This window comes from Diceros bicornis, chromosome 36 (assembly GCF_020826845.1).
Source record: "Diceros bicornis minor isolate mBicDic1 chromosome 36, mDicBic1.mat.cur, whole genome shotgun sequence".
NCBI lineage: Eukaryota > Metazoa > Chordata > Mammalia > Perissodactyla > Rhinocerotidae > Diceros > Diceros bicornis.
In genome coordinates, this window is record NC_080775.1 from 31,333,702 (window position 1) to 31,359,690 (window position 25,989).

The 25,989-nt window shown below is 40.8% G+C and overlaps 1 protein-coding gene across 8 annotated transcripts in view; it reads right to left on the reverse strand.

The window, feature by feature from the left end:
* NRP1 (neuropilin 1) overlaps nucleotides 1-25,989 on the reverse strand; it is a 134,280-nt gene that overhangs the window by 64,443 nt on the left and 43,848 nt on the right. For all 8 annotated transcript variants that reach the window (XM_058532748.1, XM_058532745.1, XM_058532744.1 and 5 more), the window contains exons 3-6: nucleotides 16,077-16,258; nucleotides 10,315-10,542; nucleotides 4,136-4,291; nucleotides 2,149-2,315 (exon numbers count right to left, since the gene is read on the reverse strand). In XM_058532748.1, coding sequence (XP_058388731.1) covers nucleotides 2,149-2,315; nucleotides 4,136-4,291; nucleotides 10,315-10,542; nucleotides 16,077-16,258 — 733 coding nt within the window. The remainder of the gene's footprint in view (nucleotides 1-2,148; nucleotides 2,316-4,135; nucleotides 4,292-10,314; nucleotides 10,543-16,076; nucleotides 16,259-25,989) is intronic.

A 25,989-nucleotide genomic window follows, 5' to 3' on the forward strand; every position in this document is an offset into this window, starting at 1 on the left:
CTTGGGCATTTATCTAATCTCTCCGAAGCTCAGTGTCCTCATTTTTAAAATAAGGATAATTGTACCTCCTTCACGAGATTGCTGTGAGGATTAAATAAAACACGTCAAGTACTCAGCAGAGGTCGGGCCACATAGTAGGCACTCAATAAATGGTAACTATTCTATGAATGGCACAATTGTCATTCGTGCTGTTCACCAAATATCTCTAGCTCTCCTCCCTCCAGCACATGTCAAATTGCACCTCCCTGCAGCCTCCCAGAAGTTCAGTGTGGCTGTGAGATGTGCTTTGACAGTGAATGTGGGTGGAAGTGCTCTTCGAGGGAACCCAAGAGCCAGCATGATTGGCCACACTGTCTTTCTCTCTCTGCCTTGGTGACATGCAACATTTCAGATGACGGGTGCTCCCTCTGTGAGGGTCCTGGTGTGAGAAGATGTGGAGCAGACCCCCAACTGACCAGAGATGCAAGAAGTAAACCTTCTTATTTTGGGACTTTTGGTTACCTAGCTTCTCCTGACTATGCCTTGATAGAAAGAGTAGGACCCTTTGAGATGTTTTCTTCTGGAGCAATCTCAAATTGTGCCTAACTCCTGAGAATGATGTAAATCTTGTCCGTTGACAAATGCTTTGTGAGAGCCCATTTTGTCTCCATATTTCTACTGACATGGAATTGCCTGGCATACAAGAATTGCTACAGTTGCAATTTCAAAACTCTTGCAAGACTACTGTCCCTAAATTATTGAGTGCTCTCCACATTAGGACTATAAGAATAGGACTACATTACCATGCAAACGTGCTTAGCACTGCAAAATGTAAGCTTTCCTCTAGAGGTACGTCTGGTCAATCATTCTGAACTGCTTGTTGTTTTGAGGATGTGGAAAAACAAGTTACCAGGAGCTATTTTGACACAGGCAAATTCATTCCATTTCTGACTTAATCTAGAGCTGGATTCAGCAATCCCAAGGTAAAAGTCTCATCTTTTCTCACCCTGTACACATTTCTCAGTGTTATCATTTAGAGGTTAGCATGAGTTCAGTCTCCTGTAATAGGCCATTTCACTTTAAGTGTATGTTAAACTAATATTGACCTTTCCAAAGTAAAACAAAATCTGGTATTTGTGCTCAAAGAACTAACACAGCAATAGATGTGGAAAGTAGGGGATTAATCATCTTGGTTTTTTCTTGCTGAGAAACTCTCTCTGGGAATTAGTCATTTTTATATATCTAGCAATGAATGTAAGACAGGCTCTGCCTTCTCTCCTGAAAAGGAAGCCTGGATCCTTCAGCAAATAACTTTGTATAATTTGCCCACAGTTTAACCCACAGAGCCAGATATGGATGTTTCCTTTGACAATGGGTGAAAGAGTCAAGAACGTGAGCATGAGACCTTGGGTGGGAGTATCCAGACAAAGAGGTCGGGCAACTTTAGGCATTGGGAGTGGTGCCAGGGATGAGTCAGGAGTGGGGGAGGGGGCGAAGTAGTGGTGCAGAGGAGGAGAGTCCATGGGGAACGCAAGGGTTATGGCAGGGAAGAGTGTCAGGGCAAAACAAGGAAAGCAGAAGCAACATTACTCATTAATGAGGATAGAAGCATGTGCATTTCATACATATGTGCAGATACGTAATCCACAGAGCCCAGTGCCCTCCATTACACTCTTTCATGGGCATGTGCTATATTGATCCACATGAAAGTAAACCTCAACCTGTTTCTTCCCTTCTTCTACCCTGAACAAACAAATAAAAACTCTTTACTTAGAAACAATTATTTCATGCACGTCTACAAGTAGAGTTAATATATTTCATCAAGCAAATAAAAATTTGTTGAAGTAGGAAACATCTCAACAGAAAATGTGTAGTTGTTGGGAAAAATCAGATCTTTCAGTCGTTACCAAAGTGAGACATCTGTGCTCAAATTCTGTGAAGACTCATATACAAGTGTCTGAGAAGACAAATGGATGCTCAGGGACGCTGCCTGGGCCTGCTCTTCTCTGATGGGCTAGTCACACGATGGTCCTGCAGAACGGTACACTTGGTGCCATGGTCCTTCTCTCTCCATTTGAAGACATTCGGCATGGCACTTTTTTTCAACAACTTTTCTAAATGATCAAAATCTTCTTTAACCCTAAGTGTGCCAGGTCTTATGTTACATACCTGTATCCACTCCCTGTAGGAATCTTCTCCAGGAGTCCATCCATTCTCAGGGTAGTTCAGGCGGGAGCGTTCTGCAGACCAGTTGGTGCTGTACTGGGAAGAAGCTGTGATCTGGTCAGAATGAATCTCTCCTGACTCCATGCCCAGAGCTTCCATACATTTGAAATCTGAAGGGATAAAAATGGCCCAAAGTCATCAAGACATAGGGGACCTAAGATGCATATCTCTTTTTTTAATCTGGCAGACTAAAAAGTTCATTTTGATATTCACACACAGTCTTACAAAAGATGACGGCAAGGGGACTTATTGGAACATAGCACTGATACATGTATTTCCATGAAAATAATTTTCAAAAGCAAAAGCTGTGAAGATCTTATAGTGATTAATTATTTTCCCAACTGGACCTAGGTTGACAGAAATACTATTAGAAATTTATTGGGAAATGATGGAAATTTTAATTTATTTTCAAAGTTGAATGTATGTAGATATGTCATATGGGTATACACCAAAAGTTATATTTAAATAAAATTTTACTATTGAATTATTTCCTCCAATATCTAACAAAAGTAAAAGAGACTCTGTGTCCACTTACAGTCCATATTCAGTAGAGAGGAGACCTTTACTCTCTGACTCTCGGATTCCTTGCACTTGGCACCCAGGCCACATCTCCCTGACTCCATTTGTTCTCATGCCCCCTGCCCCTGGCCTGGTCATGATTATCATTTTATTTTATTAAAACACAAAAGTATCTATTAGGGGTAAACCGCAGCATCACATGGTCCCACAGAGTACCACAGTTTTACAGCATAAAGTAATAATGCTCACAATGATGACCATGTATTCCATTAGGCCTCGGAGATTCAGGGAAACAATGAAATATGAAATATGATATTGAGAAATGAATAATCAGTTTTAGGAAAATGTGAATCCAAAGTAATAAAGTGAAAAAAATCTTTAGAGATTAAATTGAAGATTCTCAACCATCCTGAAAATCTCAACTAACCAAAATTTCACATTTTCTGAATTTTCTATCATAATAGATAAGATTTTATGGCATAAAAGGTCTCCTTTCCCTGGTTTCATACTTTTAAGCTTAGGTTTGTTATTTGTAATATAAAAAATATTTATAGGCACAAAATATATAAATTAATTAACTAAAGAAATTAAGTACAAATATGATTTTGAAATTTAATTGGCCTTTTTATTTTCCAGTAAGATCTGGTAGAAAAGATACTAGCATATCTGTAGGACAGGTCTCTGAACACTCCCTGTCCTCTCCCTGTGTTACTTTACAACCTGGCAGCTAGAAATGATGAAATATACAGTTTATTCATTGTTCTTTCAGTCTTTTTCCTCAGGCTCTTAAAAAAGCTAGTGACCACATAAACTTTGAGAAAGGGTTGAGTTAGTTGAGTTGAATATTTTAATAGAATACAAAGATATACTACTTATTTTCTTTTATGGAAATGTATAACAGAAATTAAAACATGCTTCTTTTACATGAACATTCACTTTCATTCACGTACAAAAGAAAAACAAAATGGTCTTTCCCAGGGCCTTCCACAAACCAAACCACCACGCACCATCCATGCTATATGACTGCCCTGTCAATGAACTACCACAGATTTGTTCTTATCACCTGAGATCAATGTCTGTTCTTTTATGATTCCCAGCCCAAAGACACATTTGAGGGTGCTGGGTGGGTGGCCTGGCCATATTTCATTGTTTCAAGGCATTGTTTGGCCATTTCCCACTTTCTCCCATAATTTCAGAGGCTTATCAGCAGCCTTCTCATCCATAGTTTTATTAAGAAAGCACACCAAACAGTTCTTTCTATTGATATTCATAAAAACCATTTAAAAGGGAAAAACAAACCCTTGGCACTCCAATTCACAAAATATTTCTTGTTTCATGTGGCTGCAGGTGTGTGAGGAGAAATAACGGGGAGTATTTACCACAGGGCTTTGCAAGATGAATAAATACTGACCTTCTGAGACACTGCTCTGCAAGACGCTGTAGTTTGCTGAGAAGCCTTCTTTCGCGATTGCACTGTCAGTATAAAAAACCATGGACAGAATGCCCGAGGAGGAACGGATGTGACCTGGTGTTTTCTGTCCACAGTAACGCCCAATGTGAGGGCCAACTGGAAAGGGAGAAGTGCAGAGAACATTAAAATAACTTTTCTTCTAGAGCAGATGCAAGAATAACCATTTGCAAACATGGGTCCCAGCGGAACCCCAAAGTGTTTTTTTACCCAAAGCAAGCTTTCCCTGCTTAATTGGTTTGCAGTGAACATAGTGGATCGGGTTTGCGGAGAGGATTTTAAAGTGTGCTCAGAAGGGCAATAACAGACATAACCACATTCCCCAATGAGCAGAACTGTTTCCAGGAACAGAATCGAAATGCTTGCTTCAATTGCAAAGAATGAGATTTGGGCTGTCAAGTGGCACCTTGGCATTTATCTCCAGGACCAAACTGCACACGCAGTTCAGCCCTGGAAGACTCCAGCTAGGCTGTCATCGCTGAGGGCTCTTGGAGCTGCCTGTTGTCACTCCTCCAGCCCTAGGAGGAGATTTGGGAAAGTCTATGTCCTGGGAACTGGTCGTGGAACCAGAGCAGGACCAAGGGTCTGACCCAGCTCTGGATACCTCCGATATCCTTCCTCAATCCATCTTCTAGGCCTGGAGCCTCATTATGACAAACATCACAAACTTGGACAAAGGACAACAGATCATGTCCTACTCAGGGCTTTATCTGAAGACTAATCAATAATTGTAACAATTTAAAAAATTATAAACTACTGATACCAATAATTTACACAAAATAGCAAGTTGTAATCAAAACGAAAGGAAAATGCATCTTTCTGACTTCTGTCCTAGTTTTTTCTCTCCCAAACCTAAGAGAGGTGACTGCATTGTACTTGGGTCCAGCGGCCAAGAGATGGCCCAAAGCAGCCATTTGACTGCGCACACCAGGAAAAAAGTTGTACCTGAGGCAGTGAAAGATTGTGAACACCGAATAATTTGTGATCAAGTCAAATTGCTATTTGGCTTTCTTTCTATTTCTCTGTCCAGATCAGAAGCAAGATTAAAAAAGTCCCTTTTTCTCTAGGTTTTTTCATTGCACACATGGTAAAAACATACCAGATGGTTTGGGCTTAGAAGGACAATCTGGTGTGGACCATTTTCCCCTCCAAGAAACCCATGGTTCTGTGCATTTCAACTAAGAGTTATTGCTTTGTTCAATGAAGCATGGTAGGTGGACCTTTCCCTGGAGGGATGGCCTTCAACAGGGACGTGGTGTTCTAAGGCCTATGTGTGCAGCTTGGATGCAGAAGGCAGCTGATGAGGGTTAGGAGAAGGTTCAAGTGTGATCGAAAAAGTAAAGCCCGCAAGAACTGATCTCCCTGGAGCCCCACGTACCAGCTGAGTTCCTAGTAGGCAGCTAATCTGAGCGCTCTGCTTTTTACAGCGCTCAGAGCCTTGGCTCACAGGTTTTCAGCTCTTGGCCAATACTCTTAAAAAAGAAAGAAACTAAACCAAAGTGATTTACATATTTGAGTATGTGAGTTAGTGCAAAATGGTTGCTTGGAATATCCGGTAAATTCTCTATGCATTCAAAGCAATTGATTTGGCTGAATTCAAAGAGTTTTCTCTCTACTGTAACCGCTCACTCTCCAGCAACCAAACATTATGTGTGTGCAGATTGCTTTATTATGAGGAAAGCAAGGAGGCTGACCCATTTAGGAGAATTGATACAGATTATCTAGGGCATCACGTGGTCATGGATAGTGGCTTTGCATTATGGGAGGAAAATTTTGTGCATTAGGCTTCCCAGTTGGCAGAAGAAAGCATCTCAGAAGATGAAACTCTTGCTATTTTTTATTTCTCTTCAGCTTTAACCCTGGCTTCAGATTCTTCTACAACAAGTGCTCATTCTTTGCCAGATTTTCTTCATTCTGAATGTGGCCCTACCACCAATTCAACACTTTTTTCCTTCCCTATGGAATGCAAAGTTGTCCATAACATATGCATGAAAATATCTTGCTAGAGCCATAAACTCAGGTCTTTCCTTTCCTCAAAAAGAATCTGCTCTGCCATCTTAATAGGAAGCTTACAGTCCATTCATATTCCTTCTCTCTTTTCCCTCATTTAAATTCCATTATTGTGGTTTCATAACTTTCTTTTTCTTTAGTTTGTGGGCAAACTTTTACAGCCTTAATCCTTGGGGTCATCTCTGATCACCACAGCCACTGACCCTACCAAGAATACAAGCACACAAGGGAAGCTGCAGTCACCCCCAAGCTCTGGCTGCTGATCCCTCTCCCACTATCACCCAATCCTTTGGGGAGGGGGGGAGTCTCTTTGAAAGAGCAAACAGAAGAGAACTTGTGTAATGCAGACTCATAATTTAGAGAGTCTCCATGACTCACTGGCTTATAATGTTTAAGACATGCTGGGTAAATCTGCCTTCTGTCTTTTAGAATATCGCCCCCGGACAGCAGCGTGCAACTCTCTTTAGGAGCCCTCAGGATAGGAGAGTGAAAGGCTTTTTCGACTATACTACAAAGAAGTATTGAATATTCCTGAACAACAGCGAGACCTTAGCCTAGCAAGCTAATGCAATATTGATCTGAGTGAGAGTGGATGAAGCACTCTTACGTGTGTGCGCTCTTTTGTGTATTTACATGAACACAGCTATTGGATTTCCTGCTTCCGTTATTGTGCGCCCAAAGGCCAGGCAGATGAATGAAAACTGTCACAAAAACAGAAGGATAATTCAAAAGTTGTACTATTGAAGAATTTAAGCAAGCAACATGTACTAAGCTATCTCTTAGGGGAGGGTAGGTCTACAGGGATCCTATCTTCTCAGGTGCAAAGGTGATGGAGTATTTGTGCTGTTTAAAAGCTATCCCTCTAACTGGGAATGGCAATACCACATTCTTTGTATTTTCCCATTAATCTCTCCCAATAATTACAACCTTACCTCAGAATCACACAATTTGGCTTTCTGCCACCTTTTTATGTGGGGAAAAAAGGCCATGATCTACTATAAAGAGGTACTTTTAAAATGAAATATTTTGAACAAATAAAAAAGGGAATCATTTCAAAAAGGTACATAATAGGCCATATACACTCTTATTACAATAATGAACCTTTTGGTGGAGAATATCTGCACTTTACAACTTTTCCCCAGAAAAAAAATTGCACATTTATATCATATATATTTCGGAATATTTGTATTTTATATGGATAGCATTTATATTTTGTATTTATATTTTAGAAGGTTCATTTTAATGTAAAGGTAAATAAAAAACAAACAGAACTCAATCTATCGTTTATGAAATTTATTCCTAAAATCGGTGATAATTTTTGGAATGTAGGTGACACCTGCCATTCCAGCCCCTCCCCAACCTAGACGGAGGGCTGACTTCATCTGCACCCCTGTGGTCTGAGCTCAGCATTCATGTTTGCCTCCATAATTCAGCACGAGCATTTTCAGCATCAACCAGGGCAACATGCTTAGCTCACAGCTCTCAGCCATATGTAAACTTCCACCAATTACTTCGCAGTCGCTACACGTGAATCCAGAGCTGCGAAGAGAGTGGTGGATGGATGTGTGCTTCACAACGCGCATGCCTCGGATTTTGAGTTTGGGAGTAAACTGCTTTTCCTCAAAGTCAATCTGAATCAATGGGTAGCTTTCAATTACTTAGTCATCTAATTCACTGTTTATGATAAAATGCAACATAAAATCACTTGATGGTTAAAAGCCTTCAGCGCCTTCTGGTTGCTGTTTTTGGAAAGGATATCAAAGACTAAATGCAATTTTGCTGGCAGAGGAACTGTATGTGATGAACTACTTATGACAAAAATGTTTCTAGTGCCACTGACAAAAGCCCAGGCGGATGCAGTCTCTCATTCAGCCAAGACAAGAGAGAGCTGTTGTGCTGGCATAGGCTGGAGGAGGCCAGGTAAATATTAACAAATATACGAACACATTTTTCATAGTCCAAAGCCAGTTTGCTCGGAATAAGTCAAATGCACCATAGTTTAAAACATGGGAGAATTGCAAGGCTGATCACTCTTATTGTTAATTGTTCCCTGCTTCAACTCAGCTATTTTCTAGAGCCAGAAAATTACTACTTTGAAAAACCCTTGACACTAATAACAATGTGCTTCTTTCTGAAAGTATTCTAAATAAGTTGGTTGATTGGACCCTCTTTTCAGATGTCAATTTAAATGTAAGTTCTAGAAAGGAAGGCTGCAAATTTGGGTTGTGAACAAATAAACCCATTATTAAATGTTCTAACTATTATTACAATACTATTATAATATTGTTTTCCTAATTATTGAATTGAATACTTGGAAATCAATCAGCACTCTGTTTGGGCAAATCTCATTACTTAATGAATGAGTTTCGATAAGATCATCATAACCCTATTTATATGGTAAAAGAGCAAAGAAGAAACTAAACTAAGGATAACTCACCCATTTACTCCAATGATAATACAAGGTTTCTCTAAACCCAGTTTTTCTCCAATGCTGCTTACTGTTGAGGAACATATCTAAACTGAATTACACTGATAATTTTAATGTCATTTCAAAGACAAAGGCAATCTCTTTCACGTTATACTTGCTCTTCATTTACAATTGATTTAAATATTCTTCCCCTAACTTGATAATAATATCTGACTCTATTTTATAGATGGGTATACATCTCTAACTGCATGGTTCGTTAGAACTTCCAAGCTGCCCTTTCTGATCTGTGTAGAGTACGTTATCCAGAGAAATCTTCATGTTAAACCAGACTAAATACAAGACAAGTAACGCAGCTGCAACACATTAGTTGATATTATCTCCCTCTGTTCAGAATTTGGGTGTGTATTTTTGCCATTCACCTTCTAATTCACAAGGATTGAAATGGCAAGCCTGCATGGAGCTGTCCACGCGGCTGCCTCCCCAACCTCCTCCAAATCTTTGCTCCATGGCACTTTCTTAACAAGGCCTACCCTGACCACCTATTTACAGTTTCAACCTCACATCCCTCTGCCCTAACCACAGCACTTCTCATGTCTTTGCTCTCCTCTACTTTTTCTTTCTTTCACTCTTTTTTTGTGTATAAAACTTCTCACCTTCAGAGATTCCATACACATAATTCATTTATTTGTACACTCACGCACTGCATAATGACGTTTCAGTCAACAACGAACTGCAGAGAGGACAATGGTCCCATAAGATTAGCACCACACAGCCTAGGTGTGTAGTCGGCTGTACCAATCCAGGTTTGTGTAAGTACGCTCTATGATGTTCGCACAATGACGAAATCACCTAACAATGCATTTCTCAGAATGTCTCCCCGTCGTTAAGCGACACATAACAGTAATGTGCATTGTTTATTGTCTCACTCCCCCTGGCAGAATCTAAACTCCACAAGGGCAGCCATCTTTGATTGTTTGGTTTACCTAATGGCTAGAACAGTGCCTGGTACACGGCAGGTGCTCAGTAAATATTTTTCAAATGTATGAGAAATTTAGATGATAGGAACAATGAATATAAAGGATGTATTGAGGTGATTCAAATTGCCAAAGATAAAAATTCCCTTGAGAGCCAACAAGGAATCTGTCTAAATTAGGAATGTCCAAACATTTGCATTCCTCTTCTGAATTTCTAAATTTTTTGGTAGCATAGTGGATGCATATTTCACCCTTAAAATTTTATCAGGTACCTAACCTCTCTGGTTTTTAGTCTGTGCATTTGTGAAATGAATGGTTTGATTTAATTATCTCTTAAGATTTCATCCTCTGACAGTCAATGAATTAGTGCCCAGTGGGCAGCTCAATGAAATGAACAAAATACTTTAGTCAGGAAAACTATGTGTTGGTCCCAATTCTATCACAAATATAGCTATGAGAACTTGCGTAATCTTACATGGCCTCAGTTTCCTCATCTATAAAATGAAGGACTTGGACTAGATAATTACTAAGGTTTTTCTGAGCTCGAATATTTCATTGCTACTCTGCATAAAGAGAATTACCGTTTTGCTGGTTTCCCTCCTCCTTTTGAGCTATTTTTTAAAAATGATGCAGGTATCCTACACTTGCAAAAGGATCCCAGTGCCCCTCCTGCAAATCCTTCCTTTTCGGGATGCTTCCTGCCTTCTTACCATCGGGGAAGCCATCCCAGATTTCCAGCCGGTCGTAGCGACAGAACATCCCCCCCGGAGGATTTGAGTCAGGCTCTAGGTCAAAGCTTTCAAATTCCAGGATAATCTCTGACATCTTTGGTGCAAAGATAATATAAGTGCATTCAAGGCTGTTGGGATATTTTTCAGGGAATCCGGGGGACTTTATCACTCCACTGGGTGTTGTGTAGTTCTGGGAACATTCAGGACCTATGAGTAAAAGAGAAAAAGAAGCAAAGTGAAAAATCCCACTTAAACAACTTCACCAAGAAATAACCTGGGCGAAGACTGCATATCTTTCTAATGAAAGTCCACTCTTCTAATCACTGTCCTAATCACTCCTTACTCAGCCTTTTCATAGTAGCAATAGGTATGGAAAGGCAAGTTCAGATTTATTGTGTTCACCTTAGTATTCCATTTGTGTGGAGTAATTTAAAAACTTCTGCCATTGCAGAGAAAAAAAAATGACAAATACAAAATCATGTGGGAACAATGAATGAGTAAGCTACAGAAATCTCGACAGAGCCCTAGAGAAATAATTATAGCCCCTGCAAGCTTAAATCTTTAAATCTTGAGGCTGACAGCCCTTTATTGGTGAAATAGAACATTTACAAAAGCGAGGGAGAGAATTCAGAAGAGGGAGTTTGGGTTTCAGATTCCTACACCAGTGACTCAGTAACTCTGCCAGATGTGACCTATGCCTCTTTGACAAACTAAATGTGAAAGGTAATTCGTACATGTACCCGGGGTGACTCACTCATTCTGAGTGGTGTTGACACAGGTGTGCCGGTAAAGTGTGGCTGTCACTGAGGGCACAATAAACTGTGATTACAGGCCGTGTGGCTAGAAGTCACCTGATATCAATGTTGACGTCCTAACCTTCCCCAAAGTAACAGACATGGTACAGTATGCCACTCTAAAATTATTTGTTAATACATATGTGTGTGCATTATAATGTGTAATTTTAATGACTGTTCAGGGTTATCAAGACTTTACAGATTATGTTGATTTGTAATTTAAATTGGTCAAGCACATATACACATATATTGCAAGTTGACCCCATGACTGTAGGAATGACCGCAATTTCAATTCATGGTCTTCAGTGCTGAGTAGGGTGATATTCACCACACCCCTGAGAAACTGCCCATCGGCAAGGATGTGAACATGTCATCTCTGCTCCTCATCACCACCACTGCTGTCATGATTTTCAAAGAGCTCTGAAGGCTCTCTTGGAATCAGAGATGACTTGACCCCTTTGAATCTCAGGATCCACCCTGGGATGTTTCATTCCACAATTCTTTTCCTGGGCCATTGTCTCACTGATGGGCACCCTGCGATGGCATGCAAGGACGCAACTCTAAATAAGGAGGTTTGTTGAGACTGTTCTTAACTAAATATTCTCCCAAAGTAACGTATTAGGCATCAATGCAGATTAAAGTTAACTAGTGAATCTCTATTTTCAGTGGCTAGGGTTAATAAGCTGAATCTCTACCACAGTGCATCTGGCAGCCTATTGAGGAAACAAATCAATTGCTTTCCCTCCATTCACATATTAGATATCCACGGCACTGGAGATGCTGAGGAATAACACTTATTAGATAGGCACAATAAAGTGGTCTGTAGAGGTCTGACTTGTTTAAAATACCTCCCAAAGCCTTCTCGGATGTGGCTTACCCTTCACCATAATGGCTTCAAATGCTTATCTAATCGATTCTGGGTAAAAAATTACTAACACGTAGTGTTTTGCCATGTCAATTCCAGGTAAAGAGATTATAAAATGTGTTGTATAGTTTATAATCTGTTTCTAAGTTTTTGGTAGCTTCTGAGATGATAGTGACTATGCCAATTTCATTAATTCACAAAGAATATACACACACATATGTATACACACATACATACGCATATATATTTGTTGTTAGTGCCGTCAAGCGGACTCCTACTCCTAGCGACACTGTGTACAGCAGAGCAGAACCCTGCCTGGTCCTTCTTCCTAGTCTTTCTTAATCTGGAAGCTCCACTGAAACCTATCCACCATGGGTGACCCTGCTGGTATTTGAAATCCTGGTGGCAGAGATTTCAGCACCCCAGCAACACATACCCGCCACAGAATAACAACCAACAGATGGCTGTTGTTGTTCCCTGACAGGGAAACAAAACCAGGCCGTGCTGGTGAGAGCTATATATATATATATATATATATATATAAAATACAGAACATATGCGCTATATATATATATATATATATATATGATATATATGATATATCATATTGGGAACCTTTTAGAATTTTATTTTCAAAATGTAGGGACAGTGACCCTGGAGACCTCCAGCCGCCTCCCTGAGGCAAAAAATACTTTGGCTAAGTCCTTGTAAGGCAAAGCAAACAGCAGGATTTAATGCAGTCACTAATATTTTCTTCCTCTTAAAAAAGATAAAATTGTTCAGGTAAGATTAAGATTTAATGACAGAAAAAATAATGACAGAAATTAGGGGCATATTTTCAAGATCAAATAAATTTTTAATGTTTTCCATGTGCCCTTGTCATGTCAGATACCTTTAGAAGCTAGCCCAGGTTTTCTAAGGTATTTTGACAAGACCTGGGAAAGTCCACGGGGTAATGGACGAGAACTGGATCGAGCACCTGGAGATCTGAGGCCCAGTCCTGCCTTTACCACTAACTTGCTGTGTGGCCTTGGGTGGCCTCTTAACCTTTCTGGGCCTCAGATTCTGCGCCTAACAAATGGGAGGTAGGTTTTAGGATTTGAAAAAAAATCCCTTCGAACTTAAAGATTCTGTAGTTTCCTACGTCCTCCATTATACATGAAAATGTTTCGATGCTTTCCTGATTCACTGTTTTGTAAGTGTGCCACACTTGAGCAAGCACTTCCCCAAAATGGACCACGGCCGGAAGGGGTCAGGAATTCTGTGGTGAGTCCACAGCAACAAACAGGGGGCAGGGCAAGGGGCCGTGTGTCTAGGAGTGAACGAGCGTCCAGTGTGAGCGGTGCACACACAGCCTCGGGGGCCAGTGAACACATGCCTTTGACGTCACTTGCAAGAGCGAGGGTACCGTGGGCAGCTAGGACTGCCACATGTCGTTGTCAGTGACAATAAGGATGGATAATAATAGGAGCCATGATACTCTCTTTGGAATTATTATGAAACATACTGACTCAATCAAATAACATGAAGTGACTAATCTTGCTCTTAATAAATGCCAACCCTCCACCACAGGGAGACCCACAGAGAAAACATCTACAGCTTCTTCCCACATTTGGGCCTGCATGACCCAGGTAAAGGGAAGGACAGGGGCAAGGTGATGGGGGGGCTGTGAATTTCCTAGAGAAATTTCTCTAGGTGAATAGGAATAATTTTAGGGCTGATGGCTCAAGGTTTCAGCACCTTGGAAGAGATATGTAGAAAGGGAAAGTGGGGTACCTGGGGAGAGAATTAGGGTGTCCAGGATGGCTCCAGGAGGCACGGGAAGAGGTGGGGCTGGCCTTGCTGACTGTCAGGCAAAGGTGGGCCTCTGGAAATGCAGCCCTAGGGATGCAGGGACGGCCTAAATCTTCCTCAGAACTGTAATCTATTGCCAGAAAACCTCAAGGTCAACAGGTGAAAGATTAATTTATTGATTCAGCTATGATTATATAATTTACATGTTTTGAGAAAAATTGAAATTGTTGCACCCTGGAAGAAGTGCTATGGTTTGAAAAGAATAGAGATTCACGGATTCTATAATATCATTAAATGGCTTTTCAGGAAAGAATGCCCATGAACTTGGATATATATATGTAAATGCATATTATATAAATGTATATACACATATAATTATATTATATTAGTTAACGACTACATTATATTAGTTAATGACTTTTTATGGAGTATCTATAAGGACTATAGTATGTGCAATGAGGGGGAGAAAAGATGTTAATTCTTTGCAAATTTCAGGTGGTACCAATCTACTTGGGAAATGAAACATGCACACGTGAAGAAATGTGAAGATATTAAGGAGAAACATATTAGTAAGTGAAACATATTTGCATGTGTGTGTATGAATACAATATGTATATGTGTATACATGTGTGCATATGTGTGTGTATATATATATAGGGGACAAATTGGGTATATGTGTAGGGGGAAAAAATAGACCAATTAGGAAGAGCTTCCTGAGAAGAATACATTTAGAGCCAGGTTTCCATGGAGGTTAAGGGCCATAAACCAGAGGCGAGCAAAGGTGACGAATTCTGAAGTCACCAGCTTCCTCCATAATCATGTAACACTTGGTGTTTACTGCACACACCTTTGGTGACAGGCACTGGCTACATGTTTTCATTTCAACTGATCTTCACAGCAAGCCTGTGCTAGAGACTATTATCCATTTTTCAGATGAGGAATCCGAGGCTCTGAACATTCACACAGATAGGCAGTGGCAGAATTAAAAATCACGTTCAGGTGTGGGGAACATACCCAGTGCACTAGCCTGAGGCAGGGAGCCAGGCTGTGTATTTGTGAGGGCTGAAGCTGGAGATGATCTGGAGCAGTTGATGTCAAGCCTCGGCCTTGACCCAGTGGGATAGTGAGGCTTGACCATTGATGATGGAGACCTGCAATAGGTGTTTTAAGGACAGTGGCTTGATGACTGTTTGAGAAACTGTGCGTTGGGTAAGAGAACATGGGGAGAACCACAAATCGGGCCTCTTTGGTTATAGGCAGTAGACATGGAAAGGAAGCCATAACTCTTTGAGACCTTGAAAATTCAAAAGAACTAGAAGCCATATCAGATGTAGGGAGGCAAGAGAGAAAGAACAAAACAAGGTTTCAAGTCTCAAGTCTCCTATATTCCAGGACAATAAAATTCAAGTCTTGAGCCTCTCCTCCTGGATCCTCCCCTACATACTAACGTTGACTTAAAAGGGGAGGCCGCATTTAACACATAAAAGGAATCTACAAGCGGTTGTGAAAAACGGTTGCGGAAAAACAGTGACGTTGAGATAAAGATACATTGTTTATCAATTGACTGATATGTGTGTTTAATTCCTCAAGGCTGGGAGACTATGACTTGTCAGATTCTATCCCGTTCCAATATACACCATTATAACAGAAGATTAGTAAGTGATTATGTTGCAGGAACAATTGATATTTTATTCCTAAACGGAATGCCATTGAAAGCATCACCGTTTTGTTTCCTCCAAGAGGTTCTTTCCCCAACCATCCCTCCATTAACAGAAAGCCTCTTCTTCCCCCAATACCTTTAGAAACTCTAAGGCTAGTGGATTGCTTTTTTTTTTCTGGGAACTATCAGTTTTGAATTTTGCAATAACATAAAGGGAACCGGCTTTAAGATATGTGGCTTTAAGATAAGAGGGACTCATGCATTTTTAACAAAAGAAATCAAACTTCAAGAGTTGATCAAACTTATTTTTGAAGAATAAAGATAAGGATAAATGCTCTTAAAAGAGTTGTACTGAGTATATACCTTATAAATACTGGTGACTACATTAGAATGATGTAATTTTGATTCCTGAAATAATACTTTTTAAAAAATTTTAAACACACTTCCTCCATACATTGGATAACTTTCCTTTGTTTAAACTATTTTCCAATATTTTTGTAGTGGGGATATATGATGTTTTTTACGAAAGGATAAAAGCACTACCTCTTGTCTTTCTTTTCTCTTTGGTTTTCATGAAATCAATGTTAATGAACATTTAATCATCCTTGTTCTACTGTAAGTTACTTACCTCTCTTGAAGATTTCGTAACGTATGGAAAATCCTGCACCATGTGTCTCATAGTCAGAGACAAATTTGATAAAAAGAAATGGCCCTGAAGACACTACAGGAGAAGGGGCAATCTTTCCACAGAACTTTCCCCATAAACGTCCATTTTCATTTTCTCCATCGATGACTTCCACGTAGTCATACCTAACACACAAATATGGAAGGAAACATTAGGTTAAGCAAGAAATGCCCTTTTAATTTCAATAATTTAGAAGCTAGCATTATTCAGCATAGTCTGTCAAGAAAAAAAAAGTGCTATTTGCATTCACTACTGAATTACATAGAGGGGAAAAAAATCCAACAAAATGAAATAATTAAAATGGACTACATCATGTCTGTATGCATCATCTGGCAACACAGAACTATTAAGAATAATGGTGTCCATTATACTCGCAGACAATGTCAGTTAAAGTAACCAATTAACAAGAAAAAGAAAAGTCTCGTGAGCACAATTCTCTATTATTAAATTGAGTTCCTTTGTCTGTGGTTGTAGGGTGTCAATATATAATGCTGTGCTTTCTTTTCAAACTGTGAAGTTCTTTTATGAATTCAAAATGTCTCCTTGGCTGGAGCTCTCCATGAACAATACTTTGATTTCTGTCAGCTACCCTCTAAACATATGGCCACAGAATAATAAACAGATTCTTTGGTATTTAAGTCAATTCCACCAAACTCCAGGCTTCTCAGAAAAAACTCTCAGTATCCACAGTAGTTAAAACACAGATCATCTTGCCCCCAAACTACTCTTGAATTGCAGAACATAATCTCTCCAAAGAAAAAAGTTTATTTAAAAATGGAGAGTAACTTTGTTTATACACACCAGCCTGAATCTTTAAAGGAATATTGTTGTTTGCAAAGGAAATATGACACAGTTGAAATCACCAAAGTGATGTGATTTTAAAAATTCAAGCTTAATAATAATACACTAAGGAGGCAAATGATAAAGGAAGTGACAATAAAATATTACTTTCAAGATTGCACTGAGATAACAGATATGCTTGGACCTTCTTTATCTCTAAAAAGTGGAAAACCATCTCCAATACACTAGCATCCCCTAGGAAAATGGGAAGATTTCTGTCTGTTTGGCCTTATATATTTCTTAGTGTCTTGCTCTTTCCTCTCTTATTTACCAACTCATCCAGAAGCCAGATAATCTGATTTGTCTTCCATTTTTCTTCTAGAACCAACACGAAAACATTACAATCCATTCATTTCAAACCTTTATTTTATTTCTGTGTTTAACTTGTTTCAAAAGTCCTGGGATATATTAATTTCAGGAATGGCTAAAATATGGCAGCAATATAAACTGTATCTGGCAATTTAAAAGAGATCAAAGTGGGGGAAATCTTCATGATGACCAATGTCATCTTTAACAATCCCTCTTCAAACTGTCCAGGACGCATGACTTAGGTTTACATAAAGTCTCATGAGACAACTGCAAAGATGATCTCACTAGTTAAAGTGGACAGCTTAAGGCTCTCTAAATTAAAAATGACATTACCTCATCAGTTAAAATCGTGTGCCAGCTTTGTGTATATCAAGAAGAAAATAAAGCTGACATTGATGGAACTAAGCATTAACATATGTGAATTATTGTATTAACTTCATTTCCTCGGCTGCATCTGATGTTTCCAGTAGTAATGACTGGCCTGCTAGCATCGCTGTCCCTTCGCAAGACTATGGAAATACACAGAGGAATTGTTCCTTTCTCAATCTTTGGGAGATGCTTTGCATGTTAAAAGGAGATGAAGGAAGAAGAGGAAGAGGATGAAGAAAGCATTATGTTCAAAATCCCCACTAGCCTTTATAGTCAACTGGGGACAGCTGGAGAGGACACCATCTCTGTATTCTTTAAAGCTTCCTCAGTTGGCATTTCGGTAGCAACTTCTTTTGTCTCCACTGCTTCACTGACTAGACAGGTCTGCATGTTTTGCCCCACACTTATAATTTAACTGTGATTTGAACTGTTGACTGTGTTTGGCCTGGAGACTGTGCATCCAGCTCTGCAATATAGACTTTTTACTTGAGTCCTGACATGGTCTGAATACTAAGTGGCCAAATCCTAGTGCATTTTGCCTTCCAGGCCCAACTAAGAGAGGTGGGCCAGGCTTTCCGAAGAACTAAGGGCATTTCTGCAAGGAGACCTACCTCCCAGGTAGGAGAGACCTCAGCTAATAGAGTGCTGGTGAATTGCAACAGAGAAAGAAGCCAGTATTTTAATTCACATATCTTGTAATAGTAAATAGTAGGCCCTCCTCTTGGCAACAGTAAAAGCTATTTTTAAAAGGGAGAGAGGGATTAGAATCTCTTCCCAGCAAGAGATAAGTCATTGCATCGTTAAGTGCCAATTTTAGGAAACTGAATTATTCAGGGATACAATAGTTACATTTATAAACTGGAATGCTGTTATCGTTTTAGCACTTCCCTTCAAAGTACCATCCAAAAGGGCCCCAAAGGGTGTCACAAATAGCAGTTCATGTAAATATTCGGGAGGGCGTATGTGCACAAGTTGCAAAGGGTGGCACTGCCAAAGAAGTTAAGAAAGCAGCTAGCATCTCCCTCTGGAGTTGACACCAGTTCCACTCTACAAGCTTCTTGCTGGCAAAGGTGGTGCCAGGAATGCAGCTGGTATGCCAGCATCCCTCCCTAGAGACTAAGTGTGTCACCCCAGCAACGCACCCAGCCTGCATTGGCCTGAGGCCCAGGAGACTGAGTTTGCAAATTTCGATCCCCCAGCCGGCTGCACATTGCTCTGTTACTGCTGCCAGTGTGGCAAACACTGCATTTCTTGGAATGTCAAGATCTCCAGTCTCCGCAGCAGAGACCTACCAACACGAAAACGGAGGCTCTTGTTCAACTCTCATTCTAAACCGACATGCTCCAGCTGCCGGAGGAGAACTGGGAATTGTGTCTCTGGAATCTAATTCATAAAAGCCAGAGGAGGGGTCAGAAGGCTGACTCCTCTGTCTGTTTGGAGCCCAGCTCTGGAAAAAGAATGCTCTAGGTGACAAGGAGGCCACCGTGTCCGGGTCCAAAGGGCACCAACCTCGTGCATAGGGGCCTGGCAGTGGCGCTGCTCCCTTTCCCTGCTCCCAGCACAAACGTGGGTACCAGCTAAGGAAAGTCCTTCCTCAAACCTCACCCTCCCCGTGCATCGTCCCTTGAATGTAAATGCCACGTGGATTTTCAAAATATTCAGAAGACAACCAACCATCCTCCCATTTCTTTTCTTAAATCTTGTACCTTAAAGCTTTCCCTTTGGGCACTAATAATGGTCAAGCAGCCTACATTTCCTGAGAAGAATGCAAAGATCTCTCCATCTAACCCTTTCACAATTCAAAGACATTTTCCCAAGGTGGCAGTTTTAGAATGTGACATGCTGCGTGGTTCTTCTCACAAATGTCCCTGGCTTTAGAGCACATGTTTCTTAAATTAAAGGCCTTTTGGCTGCATGTCCCCTCCCCTCATCCTACCTCGGTATTTATGGGTGGTGAAAACATTTGAATCCTGATAGTAACCACAAGTTAGGTTTCCCATAAGAGTGATAAAAGAATAAGGATTTCCTTCTAAGAATTCTTGAACGGATTACCCAGAGATTATTTTTTCTTTTGGAAAGTTTGAATTACGGTTTTAGGAAGATGGCCAAGGAAGGGGAAAATTGATGGGACATGAGAAATGTGTTTGGTCACTACAGAGTGGTTCAGAGACTTTGCAGGTACACAGTGCTGAATAGACGGATAGCGTGCTTCACTTAAGTTGGGGTTTCTCCTGCGAATACGAATGACCCCTGACTCTCTGTGGTGGAGCCCATTAACGGAAGCTGATCCCCTGCAGGGTGTTGTCTGTACGGGGAGCTACTGTACCAACCCCTCACAGCTTCTGGACGTTCCCACATCATCAGGAAGGGGGATTTTAGGTAGTGGCGTCTTTTTAATCTCCTTCCAAGTGGATCTACCCCCACATGCATATATATATTAATAGTGGAGAAATCTGATACCTGACATCATAAACCCGAGTGAGAAATGATGTTGGCTAACATAATTTTCACCTGCACAAATGTGTTTCTTTGGATCTTTGGTTTATTTTGCACAAGGCATTAATGGCTATCCCAACCAAACAACCTGTAAACGATTACTGTGCTGCTGTCCAAGAATTACCTTACATATCCCCCAGAAGAGAACAGATTTTCTCTCGGAGTATTAGAAAGAGGATTTGGAAATAAAAATACACAATGATGGAGCTAGGAGGAGCCAATTAGTTTGCATCTCTGTTTCTGAGCAATTTTACATGAGATTCACCCCTTAACAGTTCTGGCTTGCTTGCAATGTTCTAATCAAGATATATGAAAAGCCTTACAAGGTTCATAGCCTCTTATTTAATGAAAGCATTTTTTTAGAAATCTGTTCTAAGGAAATGATCTGGAATAATGTCAAATATTTATGTAAAAAAGTATTGCCTGAAGCTTTATTTATAATAACAGGGAAAAATGGAAATAAGGCAGACAGGAAGGGAACAAAAAGGAATTTACATACATTCATATCATGGAATATTATTCAGCCATTAAAAAGCATGTTCAACAAAAGATTTTTTTCTAACATAGGAAAAATGCTTATGATACAATAAGCAAAAAATCAGAACATAAAACCCTCTGTACAGCACAATCTCAATTCTTATTCGTATGTAGTAAAGGGACTGGAAGGACATATGGGGAGCTGTTAATAAGTGCTTATGTCTCTGGGTAGGGAGATTATGTTCCTTAGTCACTTCTGTATTTTTCGAAAGTTTTACAATAAAGTGTTCCTTTGTAATCAGATATAAGTTATTTTGAAAAGCATTAACTACCTATATATAAAGTAGCAAATCAATACTTTATTGCCTAGCTAACAATTTTATATTTCTTGGTTAGAAAACACTATCTTTTATGATGTTTTATTTGGAAGTAAATCAAAGGCTTTGCCCTTTTTTTTGTTAAACAACTGGATCAATGAGCCTCTCTGTGATTTTTTTTTCTTTTTTTCGGTACTAGAAAGTTAAAATGAATTGGATTTGATCTCATACTTTCTGAAATGCTGGCAATAATACTTGCCATTTGTACAGTAATTTCCATGTTACAAAGTCCTCTCAGCTGTATTATCTAGTGTACTTTACAGTGATGCCAGGAAGGCAGTTACCAGGTGGTACCATCCCAGGAGCCCAGACCTGGGAAGCACTGGCTGAGAGACACATGCAGGAAATAATTTGTATCCTTTCAACGTTGCCTACTTTTGGGCAATTTGGTTCCAAAATCTGCTCTTGTTATTCCTTTTCATACATATTTTTGGGTGTGTGGGGAATGGGTTAGGGTTTATTATTTTAGAATTATTCATTATCAATTCATAATTCAATTTTTCAACTAGTCATTGTTCCTAGAAAAATGCCACATCGACTAATACTTCATTGATTTTCTTAATGGTGTGCCTAGAGCTATATAAACAAACATCTTGGTGTGTGCAAAGGTGTATGTGCATGTGTGTGTGAGAGAAAAAGAGAGACAGAGACAGAGACAGAGACAGAGAGAGCTTTTGGCCTTCAGAGAGTCACATGAGTTGAAAGTTTCAGGGGAATTGATGGTGGCATTGATGGGCTTCCTCCCAGAGCTGTCCTGGTCCTCCTGCTCAGGACGGATGTTCAGGGACCACATGACTGGAACCAAGCCCAGCCTGGGCAGTAGACATGAAGCAGAGGTGGGTGCTGGAGTGGTGCTGAATGCGAGCTGCGACTGTTTTCTTCCCAGTGCCAGCACCCTGGGCCTGCACACACAGAGCTCCAGTAAAGACGTGGTATGAGTCAGTGGGAGCGGCAGGCCCCTCTGACTGCCACCAGGGCTAGAGCCTGCCTGGCGCACTCACCCAGGATGGAGCTGGCGACACCCTAGATTCAGAGGAGGGGGAGGGCCTGAGCCCGAGGCACTGCCAGAGAAGCCCTCGACATTTCCAGAGGAACAGAGAGACTGGGCTGTGACCTGGCTCTCGTCCTCCCAGCTCCTAGCCTATAGTCAAATGCCAATTTCTACAAAATCCATTCTAAATCTGTATAAAATTTTAAAATTTGTACTATTGACAGGATATTGCTTTGTTTATTATACTATCATATTCTCCTTTAAAGTTTGTTTCTAAGTTTATAAGGTAATTTTTCCTTCATTAAAATAATGTCTAATATTTTTCCTAAACATATGTTTTTTCACATGCATATATATTTTTTCTTCCTATATGCACTCTGTGAATTACAAGCAGGATTGTAGGACATTAGTCTTTGATCCGGGGCCCATTTCCACTTTCTTTTATGACACTTTCTAAGATTCGGTTCTCCTTTCGTCTATTCTAGTAATCTTTTTGATACAACCTCCCCCCAAGTCTAACTTCTAATCCAAAGCATTACTACTTCTCTACTTGTTACGTGTCTATGCATTTCTGCACCAAGTAATATGCTATTGACATTGTCTACATTTTTTCAGTTGGGTTATCCACCTATGACATATGGTTCCCCATTCATTTGAGGACTAGAGTAGCATTTTAGCAGCATCTCCATTTTCCCACCAAGTTCCTTCACTGATCTTCTCATCCAAACTTGGGTTCCATCTGTGAGTAGACTGAGGGTCCAAGGTTTTTGCTGTCTGCTTAGCTTCTAAATGAGCACAAGTCCCAGGTGTGACCCCCCGCTGGTCGGGCCCATCCACAGAGCGGGGAAGAGCCTGGTGCTCAGGAGATGGGCAGCTCTGCTCTGCTGGATATACCGAGGCCAAGTCATCTCTCCTGCATCTGCTCCACTGATGGTGAACGGGACCCCAAAACTCTCACCTCTCTCGGGACAAAAAAATTGTTGCAAACATTTTTGTATTTTGTTATGTCATTGTCCTCCTCAAAGGCCACACAGTGTTACTCTTGTCCACAGGCTGCTAGGCAATTCTCCTCCAGGAAATTCCTGGTGGTCTAGTGTTGTGATTGGGCGCTCTCACCACCACAGCCTGGCTTCCTCTCCCAGTCAGGGACCCACACCACCCATCTGTAGGTTGTCCTACTGTGGCAGCTGCATGTTGCTGTGATGCTAAAAGCTACGCCACCAGTATTTCACACACCAGCAGGGTCACCCAGTGTGGACAGGTTTCAGCGGAGCTTCCAGACTAGTCAGACCAGGAAGAAGGACCTGGCCACCCACTTCTGAAAACATTGGCCATGAAAACTCTGTGAATAGCAGGCAGCATTGTCTGATACAGCAGTGGAAGGGGAAAGGATGGCGCAGAGAGACCGGGCAGGGTTCCCTCTGCTGTCCACAGGGTGCTAGGAGTCAGAATCCACTCCATGGCACTAACAACAGCTAATCCACCTACCATCTTTCTCACAATGTGGCCCCTCTGATTAAGTTTAGTAAAGGTTTCTATATCATAGTCAGACAACCTGTTCTCAAATAGAGTAGAGTAAAATTCATAAAGCTAATCTCACGCGTTAAAATTTTCATCCTTAAGCTTTTGTAATGCCTCAGGGCCATAATAACGGATATCAATAATTTTATTGCAGCTATACATAACCGATGATTAATAGGTTAGATAACATCATAACATGTATGAGAGTTAACAGTCCCGGGAAATATGGTATTACAAAAGTGGAGAAAGAAAATATTAAACAAAAATGTTTTACTGGAATAAAACTATAAGAGATATAAAATGGCCTTCACTGTACTAATGCAAAGGGATAATAATCGACTGTGTGAGGGAATATGAGGGCTGCAATGAGTCGTGGCTGGTCCAGACCGACCCAGAATGAGAGAAACTGAGATGATAAACATCCAGCAGGTAACAGACAGTTTCCCATTGCTGCAGAGCAAATAACCACCAACTTGGGGGCTTAAAACCACACACGTCTGTTAGCTCACAGTTCTGTAAGTCAGAAGGCCGGCATGGCATGGCTGGGGTCTCTGGTCAGGATATCACAAGACTGAAATCAAGGTGTCGGCAGGGCTGCATTCCCATCCTGAGTTCCGCGTCCCCGTCAAAGCTCACACTTGTTGTGGCAGATTCAGTTTCTTGCAACTGCAGCTGTAGGACTGTAGTCTCCATTTCCTTGCTGGCTGTCAGCTGGGGGCTGCTCTCAGATCCCAAAGCCAGCAACAGAGAATTGTCCTCACGCTAAACTCTTCTCATGCTTCAAAACTCTTCAGGAGAAACTGAGTCCCTTCTAAGGGTTCACCTGATTAGGTCATGCTCACCCAGGATAATCTCCGTTTCTTGAGGTCAACTGATTTGGTAACTTAATTAAATCTGCAAAATCCCTTTGCAGCAGCACCTAGATTAATGGCTGATTAACTGAGAGAAGGTGTGTGTACATCAGGAACTGAGGATCTTGGGGGCCTCTTAGGATTCTCCCTACCACACAGACCAAGTTCTGGTAGGACACATGGAGCCTAGAAGCTGCAGGAGAAACTGAAGGCAGCAGGGATCGTCCACTTGCATCACTTAAATAGAACAAAGACTGGTAGGATCCAGGGCAAGACTAAGGGCAGGATTGGGAGACTGAAGCAATGGCGGAAGCTACTTCAGTGTTCTCATGTCATATTGGCTATCGGTTTGGGAGCCCTGAGCCCACAGTCATTGCTTGCACTGAAAAAGAAAGAAGGTGCTGGAGTGAGCCATTTTCTCCTGATCACAGCAAAAACAGAAATTCCAAGACTGTCCAACACATATCTCTAAAGACAGAAAAGTGATAACAGCTTAATTCAAAAATAAATATATAGAAGAATTCAAGATATGTGTAAAATAATGGTCAAAGCATATAATTTTAATGGAAAATGTTTGGAGTTTGAATTTCTCATTTCTGAGGAAATTCACTTCATAATTAAGATTTATCGGCATGGAAGACAAAAAAAATCCTTCACGTGGGAAAATATTTCTATGATTTTACTCAGATTACAAACTCCAGAGGTACATTTTAAACGGGAGAGAAGGCAGGCCTCCCTGAACACAGCCCCACTCCAGGAGTGATGGATTCTCCAGGGTCAAACTTGCAAGTCCGTATTTATAGAAAAATTCACACGCCTTTAATTACAATAAATTCAGTTCCCAAGTAAAACTGCGCCATCTGGAAGATATTAACATCATTTACAACTTGTTCGCCTCCCTATTTCACAGAAAATTTTTACTTCTTGCCAACTTTCCACTGTTTTCAGTAAAAAAAAAAAAGAATTACTTTTAAGGATTGTCTCAAGATGGGTTTATATAGCAAGTCAGGCCATCAAGAAGCAACAGGGGGGTGTTTGGGACATGTTTACTTCCTTCTCACTTACTTCAAATCCTTATATCTTTATTTTAATGTTCTTTTTTTATTTAATAAAGAATATTCTCTCTGGTCCTTTCCTCTCAGCCTTCCAAAGGGAGTTTCTTTTTTAATTAACTGAGTCTCTTTTAGCATGGCAGTTGGGAGAGAGCTGGGGCAGTCAGAACTGGGTTCTGGTCCCGGCTCTGAACCTCAGGAGCCACTCCTCACCTTTGACCTACCCAGAAGCGTCACCATCTTTGACCTCCCCCAAAGTGCCAATGGGGGCAGTGGGCAAGGAGGCGTCACCCACCTGACCGTCAGGCAGTCAGATGAGCCCGAATGGGACGACTCTGACCCGAGTCCTCACACTCTGCCACTGACCAGCTGAGCGCCTGAGGCAGGTCACTAACTAACCTCTGCGGGCCTCAGCTGCTCACGCGTAAAATGGACAAAATGATAACTAACTTGCAGGATGATAGGGGGGACTAAGTGAAACAGTATATGGAGTGGCCTTTGCAGGGGCGGGATGACCCTTTCCAAGTGGGGGTGGAATGCAGGAGAAGGAAAGAGGCAAATACACAGAAAGCT